General features: G+C 34.7%; 1 protein-coding gene across 2 annotated transcripts in view; it reads left to right on the forward strand.

Annotated features, from left to right (window-relative positions):
* LOC150098341 (casein kinase II subunit beta) overlaps window positions 1-19,492 on the forward strand; it is a 104,295-nt gene that overhangs the window by 37,249 nt on the left and 47,554 nt on the right. For both annotated transcript variants that reach the window (XM_090404550.1, XM_090404551.1), the window contains exon 3: window positions 2,734-2,836. In XM_090404550.1, the coding sequence (XP_090260676.1) occupies window positions 2,734-2,836 (103 nt within the window). The remainder of the gene's footprint in view (window positions 1-2,733; window positions 2,837-19,492) is intronic.

A 19,492-nucleotide genomic window follows, 5' to 3' on the forward strand; every position in this document is an offset into this window, starting at 1 on the left:
GGACAAAAAACCTGAGTTTTCAGGTGAAAAAACCCCCTACCTCCATATGAGACCAGCTAACTCACCTTTTGCCAAGAGACAAGATAAAGGTCCTTCACATCACTGATGGGAATCAAACCCACGTCTTTCCATCCAGAGGACTTCGACTATGCTGACTGACTGAGCTATGGAGACTCTTGGCAAATATAGCATTGTCAAATAAACTTTTTGAGTTACACTTTCATATTTTGTAAGCAGATTTATTTTGTTGTTTCTGGTTTTTTTTGAAAATTATAGGCCATGGAAACCCTTACAATAATTTAGTAAATTGAGTTTTCAAACCTCTATAATATAAAAAAAAAAGTTTAATGGGAATATACAATGTTCTGAATAAGCTTTAAAAATGGAATATCATCTTAAGATCTAAAAAATAATTAAATAAATCATCTTTTGTGGGCCCAACACATGCTGACTAAAAAGGACATCTATGTGTTTAATTGCATCTGGAACTTCTCTAATAAAATTTGAAAGATAATTTCTTTAATTATCTTCTGCAGAAACAGTTCTTTATCCTGAAATCCATCTTTCTCTTGTGAATATCTTGATATCTGTACATTTAACATTCATAGTAAGAGATCCAATATTCAGACATAATAAAATCTTCAATATAAATAATCCTGTCTTCCTTAAGACTTCTAGAAAGTCATATAAATGTTTCTTTTTCCTTTTCTTATATGAAGTATTTCCTAGGAAAAAAATAATCAGCTATTTAAATATCAACTTGCCATATCTAATTTCTGAAAATAGCCATTCAATTGTTACTGTTCTAATGCAGTGTTTAATGTTTGATAAACATTGCACCTTAATATATGATAAGTCTAATAACATTTTTATAACTGTTGTTTCAGTTACTTTTGTAACATAACAGCTAAAATGTTTTAAACTTCTTTCATTCCTTTATGAAAGATTGCTACTAATGTAACTCTAACTTGTTCCAAAAATTCTTCCATGTGTCTATATCACAGCTCTCTTCTCAACCGTTTACTAGTTACTATATTTCTTTCCACTCATCCTTCATCATGCACAATACTTTGTTTCTGCTTCTCATGAAGTGAGAGCAACTGCTGCCATTACATGTTAATTTCACATTGCTTGAAAGAAGTATAAAATCTTTCAGTGAACTGTGTAAGTCTATTCAACACTGTGTTTTAAACACACACAAACATTAAATTGTAACCCTTATTTTGGATATATTAACTTACAAGCAAGTGGGTTGACTTAGTTAAAAAAAAAATTAATGCTATACCTAAACATGATGTATTAACAGTGCACAACTACATAAAGGAAAATTGCAATTAATTTTGTCCCTTTTATTACAATATAAATGCACTAACAACAGACTGGTAATTTGAAATACAATATTTAAATTTACAAAATAGTGGTAGGAAATATTCAAGAACAATCAGAGATACATATCAGTATGCAAAGTAGAAAGAACTGTCAGAAACAAATTTGGAGAGGCAGCTGGAGTAGATGACATTTGACCACAAATGCTCAAATATGGAAATATAAAACTATTACATTGGCTCAATTACATTAATTCAGAGGCCATGGTAAATAGATCTCTAAACAAGAATTAATCCCTTCAACTGGCCATGACGTCTATAGACATCCAGCTAAATCTGGATACGATTCTGTAACACCTATTGAATAACATGGATAAGAAATGCAATTTGGTTTCACTATTTTATCTATCTCGGCCATTAGGGAGGTTATATTGAATGTGAGAATTACAGAGGAATTTCCTTACTCAGTGGCACACTGAATTAGGAAATTTCTCTTGCTAAGATACTTGAAGAGGCTAAGAAAAAGTGTGGAAGAGAAACTTAGAAGATGCTGGGTTCAGGCCAAATAGGGGTTGTCAGAATCAGATTTTCATATTAATACAAATGATTAAGAAATTGAGGGAATATAGCAAGGATCTATCTCTAAGTTTTGTAGATGAGGGAATTTGATCAGAAAGGCAGAGGTATAAAAAGCCAAGGAAAAAAAAAAAGCTATTCAAAATGCTACAATTATGTGGTGTAAATCAGCTATGATATTCAGCAATATATATATATAGTCTGTATTGAAGTTATAAGTTAGCTGTAAGAAGGTGAAGGAAGGTAGTTTGGTGTAAAATCAGGTATACGACATAGTGCATGTTATATCTCCACTTATTCATCTACATGGATCAAATTATGAAAGTATGAAATTTGTGTTTTTTGCAGGTGATATTGTACTCTCTAAGTAAAGCCAATCTAAATTGGCAGTATTCTGACTAAATCGAATAACTACTGTAATGAATTTGGTATGAAAATCAGCAATAAAAAGACATACCATTGAAAAATCTCAACTGCATCTTAAATATGGAACCTATATAACAAGTAAAAATTTCAACTATTTTGGCATAATTTTTAGTTAAGATGGCAAATTAAATATGAAACTAGACAACAGAATGAGCAAAGCTGGCACACAGTAGGGAGTCAACTGAATAAATTTAAATCACTATACTAACTATACAAGACGGTGTTCAAACCAGTTTTAACTTACAGGATCTAAGAGCCTGGTTAGAAATAGATGATCAATGATTTTGTGATTTACAAATTTAAAAGTGAAATATTTGGTCAGAACTTTGAAGTATTTACATTTATGGTATTTTGAAGCTGTTGAATTTAGTGTGTTGATTTGTTTGTTTATTTTATTTAATTTTAGGTGGATGAAGATTATATTCAAGATAAATTCAATCTGACTGGTCTTAGTGAACAAGTTCCTCACTACAGACAGGCATTAGATATGATATTAGATCTTGAACCAGGTATGCATATCAGGTGAAGATAAATCATTTTTGATTTCCAGATATAAAAGTCATAGAAACACTTAGGGTTTTTTGGAAATTTTTATGAAGCTCCTAATATAAAGGCTATCATAAGGATTTGTTTTTTCTTGTGTATAGTTAAACATTACAATTTTTGTCATATGTGAACAATGCTTATAAAAGTTGTATAATTGCTTCTGCTTATGGAATTATACAGTCATCTTTCACTAGAAAAACTCATAGGCTCAAAGGAATAGCTTGTTATTAATGATATTGAGAAGGATTGGACAGGTGACATACAGCTATTTGCTGATGATGTAAAGTTAGGTAAGGTCATCAGAAATGCTGCTGATATGCAGTACTTGCGAAATGATTTGAATAGCTAGGAATTGTGGGCATGGGAAAATGGATGTTAATTCGATATCAGTAAATGTAAAGTCATGCACTTTGGCATGATTAGATATTCAATGCCGTATTATATTGGTGGGATTATGTTAGAAGAAACTGACGAGGCTAAGGATGTTGGTAGATAGGAAGTTGAAGTTCAGGGCCCATGTAGCAAAGATTGCAAATACAACTCAAGATAATTGCACTGCTGAAACGAACTTTCACATGCAAAGATAAGGATGTCATTTTGCCTCTTTACAAGGCCTTGGTAAGACCTCACTTGGACTATATTTGTTGGTAGTTATCCCATTTTGTCAAACAGTGTGCAGACTTGTTTTATTTGAGTAAATATGACATGGAGTGCATTGTGAATACAGGTAGTGTAAATAACTTCAAAGTTCATTATGATAGACATGTTGTGGTTGAATGGACCCCCCCCCCCCCACACACACACACTGAGTCCATTGACTCCATGGAGATTGCCAATGGACTCATAGTGGGGGTCCAATAATATAGTGATTGCTCAACCTTCTTTTGAGCAAACCTTGAATATGTTAGCAACCTGTAATTGTGTTTCAGCAATCCAACCTTTCAGTTATCTACCCAACAATTACTCTCCCACTGCAGTTGGATAATTGAGGATTACTGTGATTTATGTATTACATAAACTATTTGCATAAAGAGATGAGATGAATAAATCCAGGTTTGATATCAGATTTAATTTCACTTTCCTTTGATTCCTTGTAGATGGTGCATAACAGCATGCATCCTTGTTTTTCACCTGATATGTCAAGCATCTAACTGCTAACATATTCATCAAATTCCTGATATGTATCTTCATGATTTAGGATGCCACATGAAACTTCACGCTATCACTAACTTTCTTTTGATAATTTCCTCGTGTAATTTCAGATCTTATATTTCATTTTTCTAAGGCACACATTACTGTATCAGTCCATCTAGATCTTGGTCGTTTTCTCTATTCTGGCATCAAACTCATGCTTTACTAATCTTTCCTCTCCCATTCTGTTAAAGTGAACCATCTGGCTATTCATATAACTCAAATAACAGAATGCAGATATATAACGTTATTGACGTTGAACAATACTGGACGATGTCACGTGTTCTTGTTCTCGTTCATACAGTCCGAGCTCAGATTGAGGTAGATTTTTTATTAGAGCTGACCACACTTGATGGAGAATTAAACCTTGATTTTTATTGCATTGGGTTGGTTTTTTTTTTTTTAGCATATTAGCAGCCTCTTTAAATTTTCTTATATAACTGTTGTTTTCTATGTATGACATCGTCGTTTTTTGCCAGAGTACATCGTGTCCAGTGGAAGTGGTATGGAAAGCAAGACCCGTTTTTTGTTCTCTTTTGTATTGTACGTCTTTTTGGTGTTCAGCCATGCGTATTTCTCCAGATCTTCCTGTCTGTCCTACGTAGCAAATCCCGCAAAAGCAATGGATTTTGTAGACTCCTGGTTTTTTAAGAGGATGTTGCGGTAGTTTTGGTGGATGTAGGAATCTTGAGATTTTTTCCATAGGAAGGAAGGCTACTTTTATGTTGTGTTTGTTCATTAATTTGGCTAGCTTATCTGTAACATTTTTGATATAAGGAAGCGTGATTGCATTTTTGTAATCCTGTTTTATTGTGTTGTTAGCTGGAGGCATTTTAAGGATTCTCTTGATGGTTTTTGTTTCATATCCATTCTGTTGGAGGATTTGTGTTAAGTATTTTAGTTCTTCATTACATTCTTGTTTTGCTTTCCATACCACTTCCACTGGACATGATGTACTCTGGCAAAAAACGATGATGTCACACATAGAAAACAACAGTTATATAAGAAAATTTAAAGAAGCTGCTAATATGCTAAAAAACCAACCCAATGCAATAAAAATCAAGGTTTAATTCTCCATCAAGTGTGGTCAGCTCTAATAAAATATCTACCTCAATCTGAGCTCGGACTGTATGAACAAGAACATTGACATCGTCCAGTATTGTTCAACGTCAATAATGTTATATATCTGCATTCTGTTATTTGAGTTTTATGAATAGCCAGACGGTTATGATTTGTATTTATTAATTCTCTTGTTTAAACTTTAAGTTATACTATTTACCCCCTGAAGATGTAAATCCTACGATTTACGAAACTTGTCGGGAACTATTATTTCAGTGTTTTATATAACTGAATGTGGTGTAATCACCGAAATATATCTTTTGAGCCAATTAGTCACAGAAGTCTACGCCTGCAATTTAATTCCTGGAATGCACCTGTAAAAAACCTATGCTCGGAACTATACATTAGTGGCTACTGTTGCCTTAAAAGTAGTCTCCTTGTACATTTATACACTGGTTTAGACAGTGTTCCCATTTTTGGAAACAGGCCTGGAACTCTTTTTCTGGGATACTTTTGAGTTCCTTTATCACATTATGCTTGATAACAGCAATGTCAGAAAATCTTTGTCCTTTTAGCACAGTCTTTAATTTTGGAAACAGCCAGAAATCACAGGGAGCTAAGCTGGATGATCTAATTCGGTAATAGATTTTTTGGCCCAAAACTCTCTCACGATGGCTTGGTGCATTGTCGTGATGGATGATCCACTTGTCAGGTCTTTTTCTCTGAACAGAATCTTGTAATCTTTTCTATGCCTCTAAACAGCATTGTTGGTTGACTAATTGTCCCTGTTCAATGAATTCATAGTGGACTATCTCCTTGTGATCAAAGAAACACCCAATCATGGTCTTGAACTGCGAGCGTGATTTTCCACTGCATGCTTTGGCATTTTGTTTTGAGATTGTACTGGAAGCACCAGGTTTCATCACTCATAATTACGCTCGGAAATGTGCTTATTTGCAGAAAGATAAGTCGCAGCTTAAACCCGTTGCTGCTTCTGTACGTTTGTCCGTCAAGATCTGAGGCACAAAATTTGCAGAAATCTTTGCATACCCAATTCTTCAGTTAAAATTACCTGTTTCTCGATTCATTTGCAATTCATCAGCTGTTAATTGCACACTTAATCGTCTGTCAGACTGTACCAAATCTCACACTCTGTTTACATTTGCATCTGTCATTTTTGTTTTTGGCTGCCCACTTCTGGGGTTGTTGTTCACATCTTGCCCACCTTTGAATCTCTTATGACACCCAAAGATACTTGACTTTTTCAGAACATTCACACATATGCCACTTTCAACAGGCTATCATCTTGAGGTTTATGCATGCTTTAGTTAAAGGATGTATAAACACGATTACTCACGACTCCAACCAAAACACTACACGGCCGTTCCGGGAATTAAATTATCACACCTTGTATAGTGTGGTCCTCATAATCCTGGTGTTATGTCACAAATATGTTTACCCATAGTATGAAACACCACAAGAGCAAGGGAATCTGAATGTGTATTTTGATGATGGTAGAATTTTTGAGAAAGATGATTTTGAGTCAAAAAAGCAACAACAAAGAACAAGAGTGGAATATCTTAAGTTTTTGTTGCAGGATTGTTTTGGAGACTAAAGTTTATTCACTTTTTTTTTTGTTGGTTTACTGTTAGTGAAATGAGATACTACTTATAAAAATTTTCCTGTTGGCTTCAAAAGCTGTTAAAAAACTGATACTATAACGATGCAAGTATGTTAATATTTTTTAATAAGATTATTAAATTACGATAAGTTATTAATACTGCAAATGTATTTTTATTTACTTGTTCTCCCTGATTAACCACTACTAAAAGTAGTACAAAATATGAGTCAATCCCATTAACCAAAAAAGTATTGAACTTGAAAAAGGTTTTATGCAAAACTGGTTTATTTATAAATGCCAAGAATGCTAAAAAAATGCACACTTAGGTTTCAGTTTAAGAGAGTAGAAAAGGAAGGCAATTCACTCTTGCTTTACCTCCTCTTTTATACAAAAGACTTAAGTTATCATTCCAGCATTTTTTTGTACTCAGTTGGATTAGCCAGCTTTACATATTGTTAGAAACAAGAACAGTCCATTCAGACAATTCTAAATATTTTCCTAGCTGACCTGGTTGACCGATTGGTTAGCATACTTTCTCTTCAACCAACAGGCTGTTATGTAATGGTGAATCCAAGTCTCATCCATAGTAATAAATTGATGCACAAAATCAGTTTTATTCTTGTTAAAACGCTCCAAGTGCTGTTCAGAGATTTTCATGCGAGTGCATTTTTTTGATCTGCTGTGAGCAAGTGCACCACCCATCTTGCACAAAGCTTTTTCATTTGCAGTTTTTCATGCAAAATATATCCTACACGTTCTTTTAAAATTCCTATACTCTCAGCAATTTCAAGCACTTTGACTCGCTGGCCATCCAATACCATATCGTGCACTTGATCAATGATTTCTGGTGTTGTTACTCTTTTTGGGCGTCCTTCACGTGGATCATCTTAAAGGCTGGTACAGCCGTGTTTATACTCGGCAGCACATTTCTTAATTGTCGAAAATGAAGGAGAAAAGTGCCTATAAACTTTTATGAGCTTCGAATTTCTTTTGGCGTTAAACCTTCTTTTACAAAGAATTTTAATAGCCGCACAATACTCAATTTTATCTTTGCTTCAGACAGCTGTATAAAACAAACTACTTGATAGATTAACTTGTAATTTCACATGGATGCTTATGACAGATGTTCCAACTTAGGAAAAAAAAAAAAAAACTTGCCGGTAGTGTTGTCATCTGTGGTTGAGGCCGAGAACTTTTCAGACCATCCTCGTATGTGTATACTCCAGACAATGACTTAATATGAAGGTTGAAAAGTCAGGAAATTAAAATAATTATTTATAGCACAGTTTTAGACTCCATAATTTGTGTAATATGAATTCATTGCCTCCTCCTCCTTCATCCCATCTACTTGTGTCCTTTGGAATCTTCCCCCCCCCCCCCCCCCCACACACACACACACTTTGCATTATCCAAAGATTACAACCCTCAGCTATTCAAGCAAAATGTGAACAGATTCCTCCTGCCCACACATGACGCTAGTGTGCGATAGGTTTGTGGCCTTTCATATGTAGATTAGATTTTTTTTTAAAAAAAAAAAAAAGAAAGAATAATTTCTAGGGTGATGCTATGGTTTTTAGTAGTTTATTCAGTGGAGCTTGCTATTATCTTCACATAGATAGTGAACTTGTAGAAATCCATTGGATGAAGCCAAGCAATGTTTTCTTCATTGTTTTGTCATTTTAAGTTGCAAGATGAGTTTTTGCTTATTGCTGTCATATAGAGAGCCCTTTTGTTTTGTATTAGTCTTTCTTCTGTGTGAACTCAGGAAAGAATAAAAGTTCTCAGGTAAGCAAGAAACAAAGATTTCAGGAGTTTTGCCCATGTAGGATAATAGGTAGCTGTTGGCGTGTGTAATTGAAGGAAGGCTGTGTAGCAAGAGATAATGTTTTTGAAGGTGTAACTTGAAGAATACACTGGTTTTGTGTAGTTAAGTAGTTGATTTGAGGTTAAGTTACATATGAAATATCCTGGAATGCAAACCTGTGTGCAAGCTTGATTTAGAGTTTAATTTCAGATGTTCTTTTATTTTGAATTTAAGAGTTTTAACCACTCGGAGTGTGTTCATCAGTCTAATATACAGCTGGAGAATAGATTCCTGTACACACACATCATTGGTTACCATAACACTTGCACGTTGAACGTTTAATATTCTAGTAAAAACGGGACATAACAACTGTGTGTGTCATTTTATATAATTTAGATATAAGACCAACAAGTTAATTTAAAGTTGAAAAGGACTTGATACAATTAAATAAAGATTCCAAAATCTTGCTTGTGAGTGAAGGAAGTAAATAAAAATATAACATTCCCCTCACTCCTTACCAAGTGACCATAAATTAAATGAAGAAATTTTACAATCCCTTAATATAAAACCAATTAATTATTACAAAAGACAGTATAAACAAAAATTGATAGAACATTTTCATCGAATGGACAACAGCAGACTACCGAAAATATTATACAAATATAAAATAAGTGGGAAAATAAGAATCAGAAGACCAAGAAAAAAATGGCATGAGACCAGAAGAGGCTACCTGTCCTAAGATGCATGTTAGGAAGAAGACATTCCCCCCACCCCCACCCCCCACACAATTGGAACTTACATGTCAAAGTGTATAACTTTATTGTTTAATTGACAGCCATTATTAATTGCCCATAGTTTCACCCTATTGAAACCATTGTGTAAGTGCTGTATGTCAGTAACATCCCTGATTGTTCTGTCTTTCTCTCTCTCTCTCTCTCTCTCTTTGCATTAACAGCAAATAGTTGAACCTTTTCTCTCAGGTCTTTTCCAGTATCATTAATGTATTGATTGAACAATGAATTTTACAATGATTTGTAAAACACTATCTTGAATATTGTTTTATTGCCCACTGACCTTTTAACCTCTCCATATGATGCTGCTGTTGTGGGCATCATAGAAAGCCCTTATGTTCTCAGTGATGACAGTAATATTGCAGTCGTAATGTTTGTTTCTTTTCTAGAAGGAAAATATTCTGAAATGCTTGTTAGTGCCTTCTTTAAAGTCTTTGTAATGCTTTCATGTAATTTTTTTTTTTTTTCAATCAAACTTCAGACTTCATATTTAAATAATGACCAGGATGTATCATTTGCTACTGGGGTATTAGTGCAGATGAGATCATTCTCTTGAAAATTTTAAACATTTTTATAAAAGCAATTCCTTACCTCTGGGCTTGGAAAGAACTGCAAAATATTTTGACTGTGATATGTTTTGTAAAGATATTGAACTTTGAGAACTGTAGGTGTGGATCAGCCATTGAATCCTATGGAAAATTGAGAACTTTCGCCATTTTCACTTAAAAGGAAGCACTTTATGACTTCTCTTTGGCATATCCAAATTGCCAGCATCACTACTCTTGCACTTTGGGGCCATTATTAAGTAAAATAAGGGTTACTTGAACCCAAGCACTGTGATACTGCAACAGTCGATCTGATAACCAAGAACTACTCAGAAAGGCACGCAATTTAAAACTTATGAATTGTCTATTACTAAAAGAAGGAGCCATATGGCTTCATTTCAGCTTTGTAAAATTACATAGACAAAGATATTAGATCCAACATTTTTTCAAAGCCAAATGTTTGTAGAAACTATGAATTTTTCATAAATTGACCTGAGAGCTTACTAGAATACAATCGTTGGCATCCCCGAGTTGCCTTAGCTACTTAAGTCAAGTAGTACAAGCTAAGGCAACTTGGGGATGCTGAGGATTGTATTCTAGTAAGTGCTCAGGTCAACTTACGAAAATTGCGTAGTTTCTACAAACATTCGGCTTTGAAATAAACAAAGTGGATCTAATATCCACTTTGCTGGTGTAATTATAAATTGTTTATTTTCTGGGTTGACTGTGCATAAGGGGGAACTACAGTACCAAGAAATTATATACTTGATTTTAATCCTTTACCCAAGGAAGCAAAACAATGTTTTGCTCATGAAATGTATTCACATCTGAGCTACTTGTATATAGAGGCTAACTTCACATCACTTTCCTTAGTATGTATCCCATAATGCAAAGCGCACACACCCTTTCGGACGTATAAAATGCTATGCATAATGAAAAAGGCCACTACCCAGACTGGTTTCGACCTTTATTGATGTCTCATCAGTGGGAGCCAGACCTGGTAGAGATTACCAAAGTTGAAGTAATGCAGAAGTCATATATCTCATATACAAGTAGCCAAAAGATGCTGTACCTCTTTAATAAAAATCTGTGGGTGAGAGAAAGATGTTGAAAGTGTTTTAGTCTGACTCCCACTGATGAGACCTTAATAAAGGTCGAAACTGGTCTGGGTATTAGCCCTTCTCATTATGCATAGCATTTTCATGTCTGAAAGGTGTGTGTGTGCTTTGCATTATGGGATACATACTTTGGAGTGATGTGGTCATTAGCTTCTATACAAGTAGTTCAGATGTGAATATATTTCACACGTAAAATTTTGTTTTGCTTCCTTGGGTATAGGATTAAAACCAAGTACACCTGGTCGTCGACTTACGACCACATAAAAAAAAAAAATAAATTAATAAATCAGGCAGCTGCGCGTATGATAACTATGGGAAATGATAGTTATCGTATGATAACTATCTTTCACATACACTCAGTTGCTTTCAAGCATCTGTTGCATGTGGTGTATTAATTAAAATTCTACTGAAATACTACCCATAAAATGTCGAGTAAAAGGAAAATGCCTTCATCTACAGATACGCCAGCTAAGAAGTCAAGGAAAACTATTGATTTAGGGTGTAAAATGAAAGTTATCCAGAAGTATGAAGGCGGAAAGAAAGTGAATACGATAGCTCGTGACTTGAAGTTATCACATTCCACGGTATCTACTATACTTAAGGACAAAGAAAGAATTCGGGAAGTTGTGAAAGGTTCCGCACCTATGAAGAAGATTAGAAAGGTTAAAGAATACTGTTAATAAAAATATGGCCGACTTACGACCTGTCAGCCAGAACAGAAGTCGGTCGTAAGTCGACGACCAAGTGTATATAATTTCTTGGTATCTTTGACATATAATAGAACCAAGGTAAAAAAACTTTCAACATCTTTCTCTCATCATCCAGAGATTTTTATTAATAAGGTCTAGCACCTTTTGGCTACTAGTATATGAGATATATATATGACTTCTGAATTGCTTCAACTTTGGTATCTCTACAGAATCTGGTTCCCTGGTGAGACCTCAAAGTTTGAAACTGGTCTGGATAGTGGCCCTTCTCATTATGCATAGCATTTTACATGTCTGAAAGGGGAGGATGCTTTGCATCATGGGATACATACTAAGGCAAGTGATGCAAAGTCATTGGCTTCTATATACAAGTAGCTCAGATGTAAATATATTTCACGTGCAGACATTGTTTTGCTTTCTTGGTATCCTTAATGCAAATTAATAGCATGTTAGTAATTCTGAATGTTTTCTACTAGTATTTTCTTCTCAATGCCTATCCATATCCTCTTGAAATAAATAAAAAAAAATACTGCACTAATTGCATGTTTCACAATTTACATGAAGCTTGAACAGCGAACTTCAATCTTTGCACTGTGCTATACCACCCAATCAGAGGAAGATGCTGCTCTCCATAGGATTCCATGACCAATCAACATCTAAAAGCTGTTTTCAAAGCTCAGCCTTTAAAATGACAGGTGCCAAAAAATTTCTTTCATAACCCAGGTAAGAAGTTATAAGAATTTTTGAAATTTTCAGGGGAAATGATCCATGGCAATTTTCATGACTCTTGTAGAAAGGGCTATTCTGCTGACAAATTAGAATTATTGCAGAATGATTTTTTTTCTTGTCAAAAAACTTCAAACAAATTAAAAAAAAACAGCATACATGATTCCTGCTCTCATTAACTACTGTGTGGAGCATTTTGAATACATCTTGAATATCTTATCTGTATAATTCCATTATGAAAATAACATTTTAGTTTTAGAACCCTGCTTTGTCCGATTTACGTTTTCTTTAAAAAGGAAAAAAATCCAAAGAATTGAATCCAACCTATAATTAAGAATATATGACCATACTCTCTTGGCAGCTAGGTTTTGCTCTTAGATTGCAGCCATAATTTCTGTTTTGTTCAACCTGCTACAATCCATTTTGCACTCTGAGGCTTTTATTGCATCTATACTCATGGAAAAGCTCATCTGCTGGCTTGTTACTTATCCTAATTTTTATTTATTTTTATTTTATTTTTTTGTTGTTGTTGTTGAAAATCTTCATAAATTTTCTCTTAACATTCCAGGCAAACACGCACTATTCGATGTCTTCTTAGATTTTTCCACCCAGAAATAGATAGAAGAATCTTTTCCAAACTGGACACCAATAAAAAAAAAAAAAAAAAAAAAAAAAAAAAAGTCCATGTACCAATGATGTTTCTCTGATTGGCAAAGTTTATGCTCCAGAGTTGACCAGTTCTATGCTACCTTTATATTCTCACCATTCCACTGGTATGCAGTGTATATATATCTGATTGCCACACAAAAGGTCATGCAAGATCTATAGAATACCAGTGCCACGTGCAGGCATGAGGGTTGGAAAAGAGGAATCTGTTGATATATTTTTTGAACAGCTGAAGGTTAATCTTTATGGAAGACACAGTGAAGAAGACTTCCAAAGAACAGTCTTATTCCTCAGAAGAGCAACAAATCTTTACCAAGAAATTACCATCCCTCTCCTTTCATTTCAATTTGTTATAAAGTAATGGAGAAACATTAATACTCAATTTTTATGCTACCTAAAAACCATCAAAGGGATCTGCTTGTCCAAGTCACCCAACATTTGGACAGATGATGGAAACTTTGAGGAATCTCAAGTAGCTGGTCTTGATATCTCTTTTGGACACAAGACCCAATCAGTACAACGGTGGTCTGTAAAGTTCTCAGCCTAATAATGAAAAAACAAATGTATAATTTCAAAATTATTTTTATTTTTCAACATAATCTCCCTTAAGACTAATACATTTATTCCAGCGATGCTTCAGCGCCATTATCCCATCCTGTAGTGGTTCTCAGTAAGATCTGCAATCACCTCTTGATTCGAAGAAAAATGCTGACCAGCGAGGAAGAGTTTTAGACTTGGGAAGAGATAGAAGTCAGAGAGAGCCAAATCTGGGGAATAGGGTGGATGTTCCAATAATTCATAGCACAGATCCCTTAATTTTCCTATTGCCAAAACACTTTTGTTGGTAGGTGCATTGTCCTGATGAAATATGATTTTTTCTTCTGCAAACCAGGTCTTTTCTCACGAATTTTTTTGTCTAGTCTGGTTAAAAGATCGGAATAATATTTCTCCGTTATTGTTTCACCCTTTTCAAGATAATTAATAAACAAAATGCCTTTAACATCCCAAAACACCGATGCCATGACTGTTCCTGCTGATGGAACCGAATTGTCTTCTTTGACGCTGAACAACCGGCTTCTGTTCGCTGTTTTGACTGCTGTTTGGATTCTGGTGTGTAATAGTGAATCCAAGTCTTATCCATGTTAATAAATCGATGCTCAAAATCAGTTTTATTCTTGTTAATGCTCCAAGCACTGTTCAGAGATTTTCACGTGAGTGCATTTTCGATCTACTGTGAGCAAGCGCTGCACCCATCTTGCCCAAAGCTTTTTCATATGCAATTCTTCATGCAAAATATATCCTACACGTTCTTTTGAAATACCTCTAGTATCAGCAATTTCACGCACTTTGACTCACCGGTCATCCAATACCATATCATGCACTTGATCAATGATTTCTGGTGTTGTTACACTTTTTGGACTTCCTTCACGTGGATCATCTTCAAGACTGGTACAGTCTTGTTTAAACTTGGCAGTTCATTTCTCAATTGTCGAAAACAAAGGAGAAAAATGCCCATAAACTTTTATGAACTTTGAATGAATTTCTTTTGCTGTTAAACCTTCTTTTACAAAGAATTTTACAACTGCATGATACTCAATTTTATCCATTTCAAGGGATACAGACAACACTTTTGCTTCAGACAGCTGTATAAAACAAACTACTTGATAGAATGAAATGCAATTTCATATAGATGCACCAACTTGGGGAAAAAAATCTTGCCGATAGTGTTGCCATCTATGGTCGAGTCCGAGAACTTTTCAGACCACCCTCATATGCTCCAAATATGCACAGGGCAGCCCATGAATTTTAGGACACAAATTACAAAAAATCGAAAACATATGAGAGAAAGATAAAACATTTGTTATTTGAAATATGATCCATTGGCATCTGTACAGGCTTTATTACAGTTTTTGGAGGGCTGGATTAAATTCTGCTTGTTCAAATGTCTTTAATTCATTAGACTTTTAGATGAGTGGAACATTTGCAAACTGGTGTTCTTTCAGCTCATTTTCAACTTTGAGAACAGAAAATAGTCACAGGGGATAAATCTGGTGAGTAAAGGTCAGGATACTTTTGTGTGTCAAAAAAGTAATGCACATTTCAGCTTCTTTCTTCAGTCTGAGAGATGTCTCACCAACCTACTCTGAACTGTCACTTTGTTCCAGAAGAACTGCAGGCAAAATTCCAACTTTCATCTCCTGTAATGATTTTGTTAAAGATTTTCATCTGCCATCATGATTTACATAATGTTTTTCTGGGTTCATATTGATGTGATGCGGCCACTTCTCTCATCGTCTTCTACCAACTACTATCTGAAGATGTTAGATTGGTTCAAGAGCCTCATTTCCATATGCCTTTTGTACCATTTCTAGGGTTTCTTTAGCAGAAATCCTGATTTAAAACAAAACTTAATCACATTTGTCTTTTCATATCCATGACGTACAAAGAAAAATCACTTTACACATCATAACTTACACACTACTGAACTTATGTTGAGTAGTGTGTGAGGAGATGTCTCACCAACTCAGTCTTTGAGGATTTAGACATTAGTTGGTGTTACTTAATTAATGCATTTGTTAATAGATTGCTCCAGTACTGTGTAAGTGCAGCAAATGAAGTCCTAAAACTAATGGACTTCACTGGGTATGGTTGTCTCTTGAGACAGACCTTTCACTGACTTCAAACCCCCCATGAACAGTTTTGCTAATAAAGCACTCCCAACTCCTCCTATTCATATAACAAATCTTATAGTGCTCAATTTCCACACCATCCTACAACTTAGTCACTTGCAGTGCTTCCAAAATACAATTTTATCTTTTTTTCTTACAATTAAGACCTTAAATCTTCTCCTGACTCTTATAATGCTGTTTTTGGACTAACTCTTATGCCAAGCCTTTCCTGCCATAATCATATCACTTCTATATCTTCTTCTTTGGAAGCATTCTCTACTAAGAAAAAAAAACTTGCTCTTCTTTTTTACTCATGAAATTTTCATATGTCCAGCTAATCCTAAATTTTTCCAACCTTGGGATACTGCTCTCACAATGGAAGAGCACCTAAAACAAAATGCTTGATGCTGTCTAGAAGAGGGCAGTTTGACTGGTTTACAACCTCTCTTTCTGTCTCAGACTTGTTTCAGTCACTCACTGGCTTATGGATGATCAGTTTCTACATTGTCTCTCTCTCTACAGATATTTCCTGGGTGCTGTTCAGTATAATAAGCGACTGCTGCCCAACTTTCTTTTACAGGTAACTGCTGACTCACTGAACCAGCTACTCTCACCTGTCTTATTCCACCTATCATGGTTCTGTGGAACAACTTTCACATGAAGTATTCCCCAAAAAAACAGTCCCCAGCTCTTCAAAAGAAAAGCAAGAGATTATTTTGCTCTTTGCCCTGGCAACACAAGGCATTCAATGGTTATGCATCTTGCAGTTTATCGTGTGTTGTATTAAAAAAAAAAAACTCAACTTTTGGTTTAATGGAATGAAAATGCAAGGAATGAATTAAATGTAGGTTAAACTACTCCAATATTTCATTCTTTTATAGAGACATCATAAGTGATACAATATAAAAATTGTAAAATGCACACAAGCAAAACAAATGTAAATGCCATAGTATTAGAAGAAGCATGCATTTTTTTTTTTTTTGTTGTTGTTGTTCATGTGCGCATTTATAATTTTTGTGTTTTATCTCCCATGATGTCACCCTGACAGAGATGAAATAAGTCATTCCATTTTAATCCATTCCCTGTGCTGTTTTTGTTCTATTAAATCAAAAAAATGAGCTTCAACCAGCACCTAAAAAAAACCTAAATACGCCTTTGAATACTTCTTACCATGAGCTTCCTAAAATTACTTTGACTCAGTTCAGAAGTAAGAATTAATTCTCAGAAGAATTAAGCTCTTAAAGGAACCACTACTGGTTCACTTAAGAGCTCAATTAGGTTGATTAATGACCCATTTTATGGCTCCCATCTTTTGGAAGTCTTCCCTCTTGTGCATCGTACAAAGTACAGTCGACACATTTTGAAATCCTATGTTAATTTTTTTCTTCTTTTCCTGAACTCCTTATGTACAGTTACCATTAAAAAAAAATAATAATAATAAAGGCTGATCAATCAGAACTTCACAACTTTTATTTTTTATACAATCTAATAAAAAGCAGCTTTTGTATAGCACTTGGTCTTTTTTTTTCAGTGGACCTTGTGTCTGGTAGTTTTAGTGTGGTTTGCAATGCATGATTTGTGCAACTGCATGCAATCCTGGAACTCTTCCAATTGTATCACCAAAGATTTATTATGAAAGATTACAAGAGCAATGAAAACAAATGGTTCTCTTGCTCTTGTGGACATGAAAGTCCACAAGAGCAAGAACAAGGGAATAGGTCAATTGTTTATTATCTTTGAAATGAAAATTTTAGTTATAACCGTTCAAAAGAAACGTGAAGTTAACAGGTAGTGGACCCCATTGTAAAAGAGCTTCAGTGGAATGTGTGTGTGTGATGAATTCAAGTTCTGACAAAGCCAGTCTTTTGAAAAGAATGATGATGAAAGGCAGTAACCTATGTAGATTATTTTGTGTAAACCAAAGACATCAGAGAGTAGTATGTGGTGGAGTCTGGGAGAATGAGAGTAACTAGTTCACTGCCTCAAAGTTCTGCCAGGGTCCTTACTGTTCAGTTTGTATAACTTATTAATGTTTATAGGGAATGATTTAAAGGTGAGGGATATTCAGTTGTTTGCTGATGATGCAAACCCTGCATGCAATAGTAGTTAATGAAGGTAACGTAGACATTCTGCAGGGTGACTAAAATAAATTGGCAATGTGGGCAAAGGATAATTGTTGTAATTTTAATGCTTCAGAATGTAAGTTGATGAAAAGATTACATGCTGTGTATTACATTGATGGTACTGGAACTGCAGGAAATTGATGAGGCTAGGGATTTGGGAGTGATGACAGACAAAGTTTAGAATGCACATTGCAGTTGACAAAATAGCGCAAAGTATTCGTTGAATGTTAAAGAACAGATTGACAAGAAGGGATAGGGAGGTTATTGCTTTACCTACTTACCAGTAGATTATGATCCCACAAAAGTTCAGATAAAAAAAAAATTAACATCTACTCTCCTTCTACTTCTTCTTCTTTGAGTGCCATCTCCTATCGAGGGTCGGCAACCACCTTGGCAAATATTGATTGATTCTCAGCCACTCTGAGCAGTCTCTCAGAGTTCATGCCAGTCCGCTGTCTGATGTTTGCCAGCCAAGATTTTCCTTGTCCTCTTCTTCCATTTATCTTCTCTTTTATAATCAATTGAAGTATCTTATATTTTTCATTACGAAGTAGGTAACCAAGATGTGCACTTTTTTTTTTTTATGGTATCTAAAAGTTCACGTGATTTCTCCATTTGTTCCAGTACTTTCTGATTGGACATTTTTGCTGTCCATGGGATTTTTAACATTCATCTGTATAACATCTTAAAGGCATCAAGCCTTTTTATTGATGTTGTCTTCAAGGTCCAAGTTTCTGCACAGTATAGCAGTACAGACCATACATAGCATTTAACCATGAGTACTCTAAGCTCTAAATTTAAACTGCTGTTACATTGTGTTGATTTCATCAAGAGAAAATTTTTTCTTGCCATTTCAATTCTAACTTTTATTTCCATTTCTGGATTGCAATCTTCATTTAACCAGCATCTGAGATATTTAAACTTTGCCACTCTTTCTATTTGTTTTCCATTTAAAGAAAGTGCTGATAAGAATTGGTGATATTTAGTTTTTGTGATATTTATTTTTAATCCCATTTTTTTCACTCTTCATTCACTAGTTCCAGAAGATTCGACGATCCTGAATATTGTCAGCCAGGAGAGCTGTGTCATCAGTATATCGGATGTTATTGATGATTTCACCATTTACATTAATTACATAAAGCCATATTTCAAGACTTTGAAATATGGCTTCTGAGTATATGTTAAAAAAGAAGAGGTGACAGCACACATCCTTTCCTTACTCCTCGTTTGATGTTAATGGAGTCTGTAATAATGTCATCAACTTGAACAGATGCCTTTTGGTTCCAATATAAGTTTTCAATGATTCTGATGTCTTTACCATCTAATCCAATTCTTTTTAATAGCACAATCAATTTAGCATGTTGGACTTTGTCAAATGCTTTCTTGAAGTCGATGAAGCAAATGAATATTTCCTTGTTTTGGTCAATACATTTTTGGAATAAGATCTGAGAACAGAAAAGAGCCTCTTTTCCCAAACCGTTTCTAAAGCCAAATTGGGTATCACTGATGGTGTCTTCACATTTTCTGTATATTCTTTTTTGAATTATTTTCAGAAACATTTTGAGAACGTGACTCGTTAGGCTGATCATTCTATAGTCA

Source organism: Typopeltis vanoorti, chromosome 15 (assembly GCF_054136105.1).
Source record: "Typopeltis vanoorti isolate ZY-2024b chromosome 15, IOZ_Tvanoo_1.0, whole genome shotgun sequence".
Taxonomy (NCBI): domain Eukaryota; kingdom Metazoa; phylum Arthropoda; class Arachnida; order Uropygi; family Thelyphonidae; genus Typopeltis; species Typopeltis vanoorti.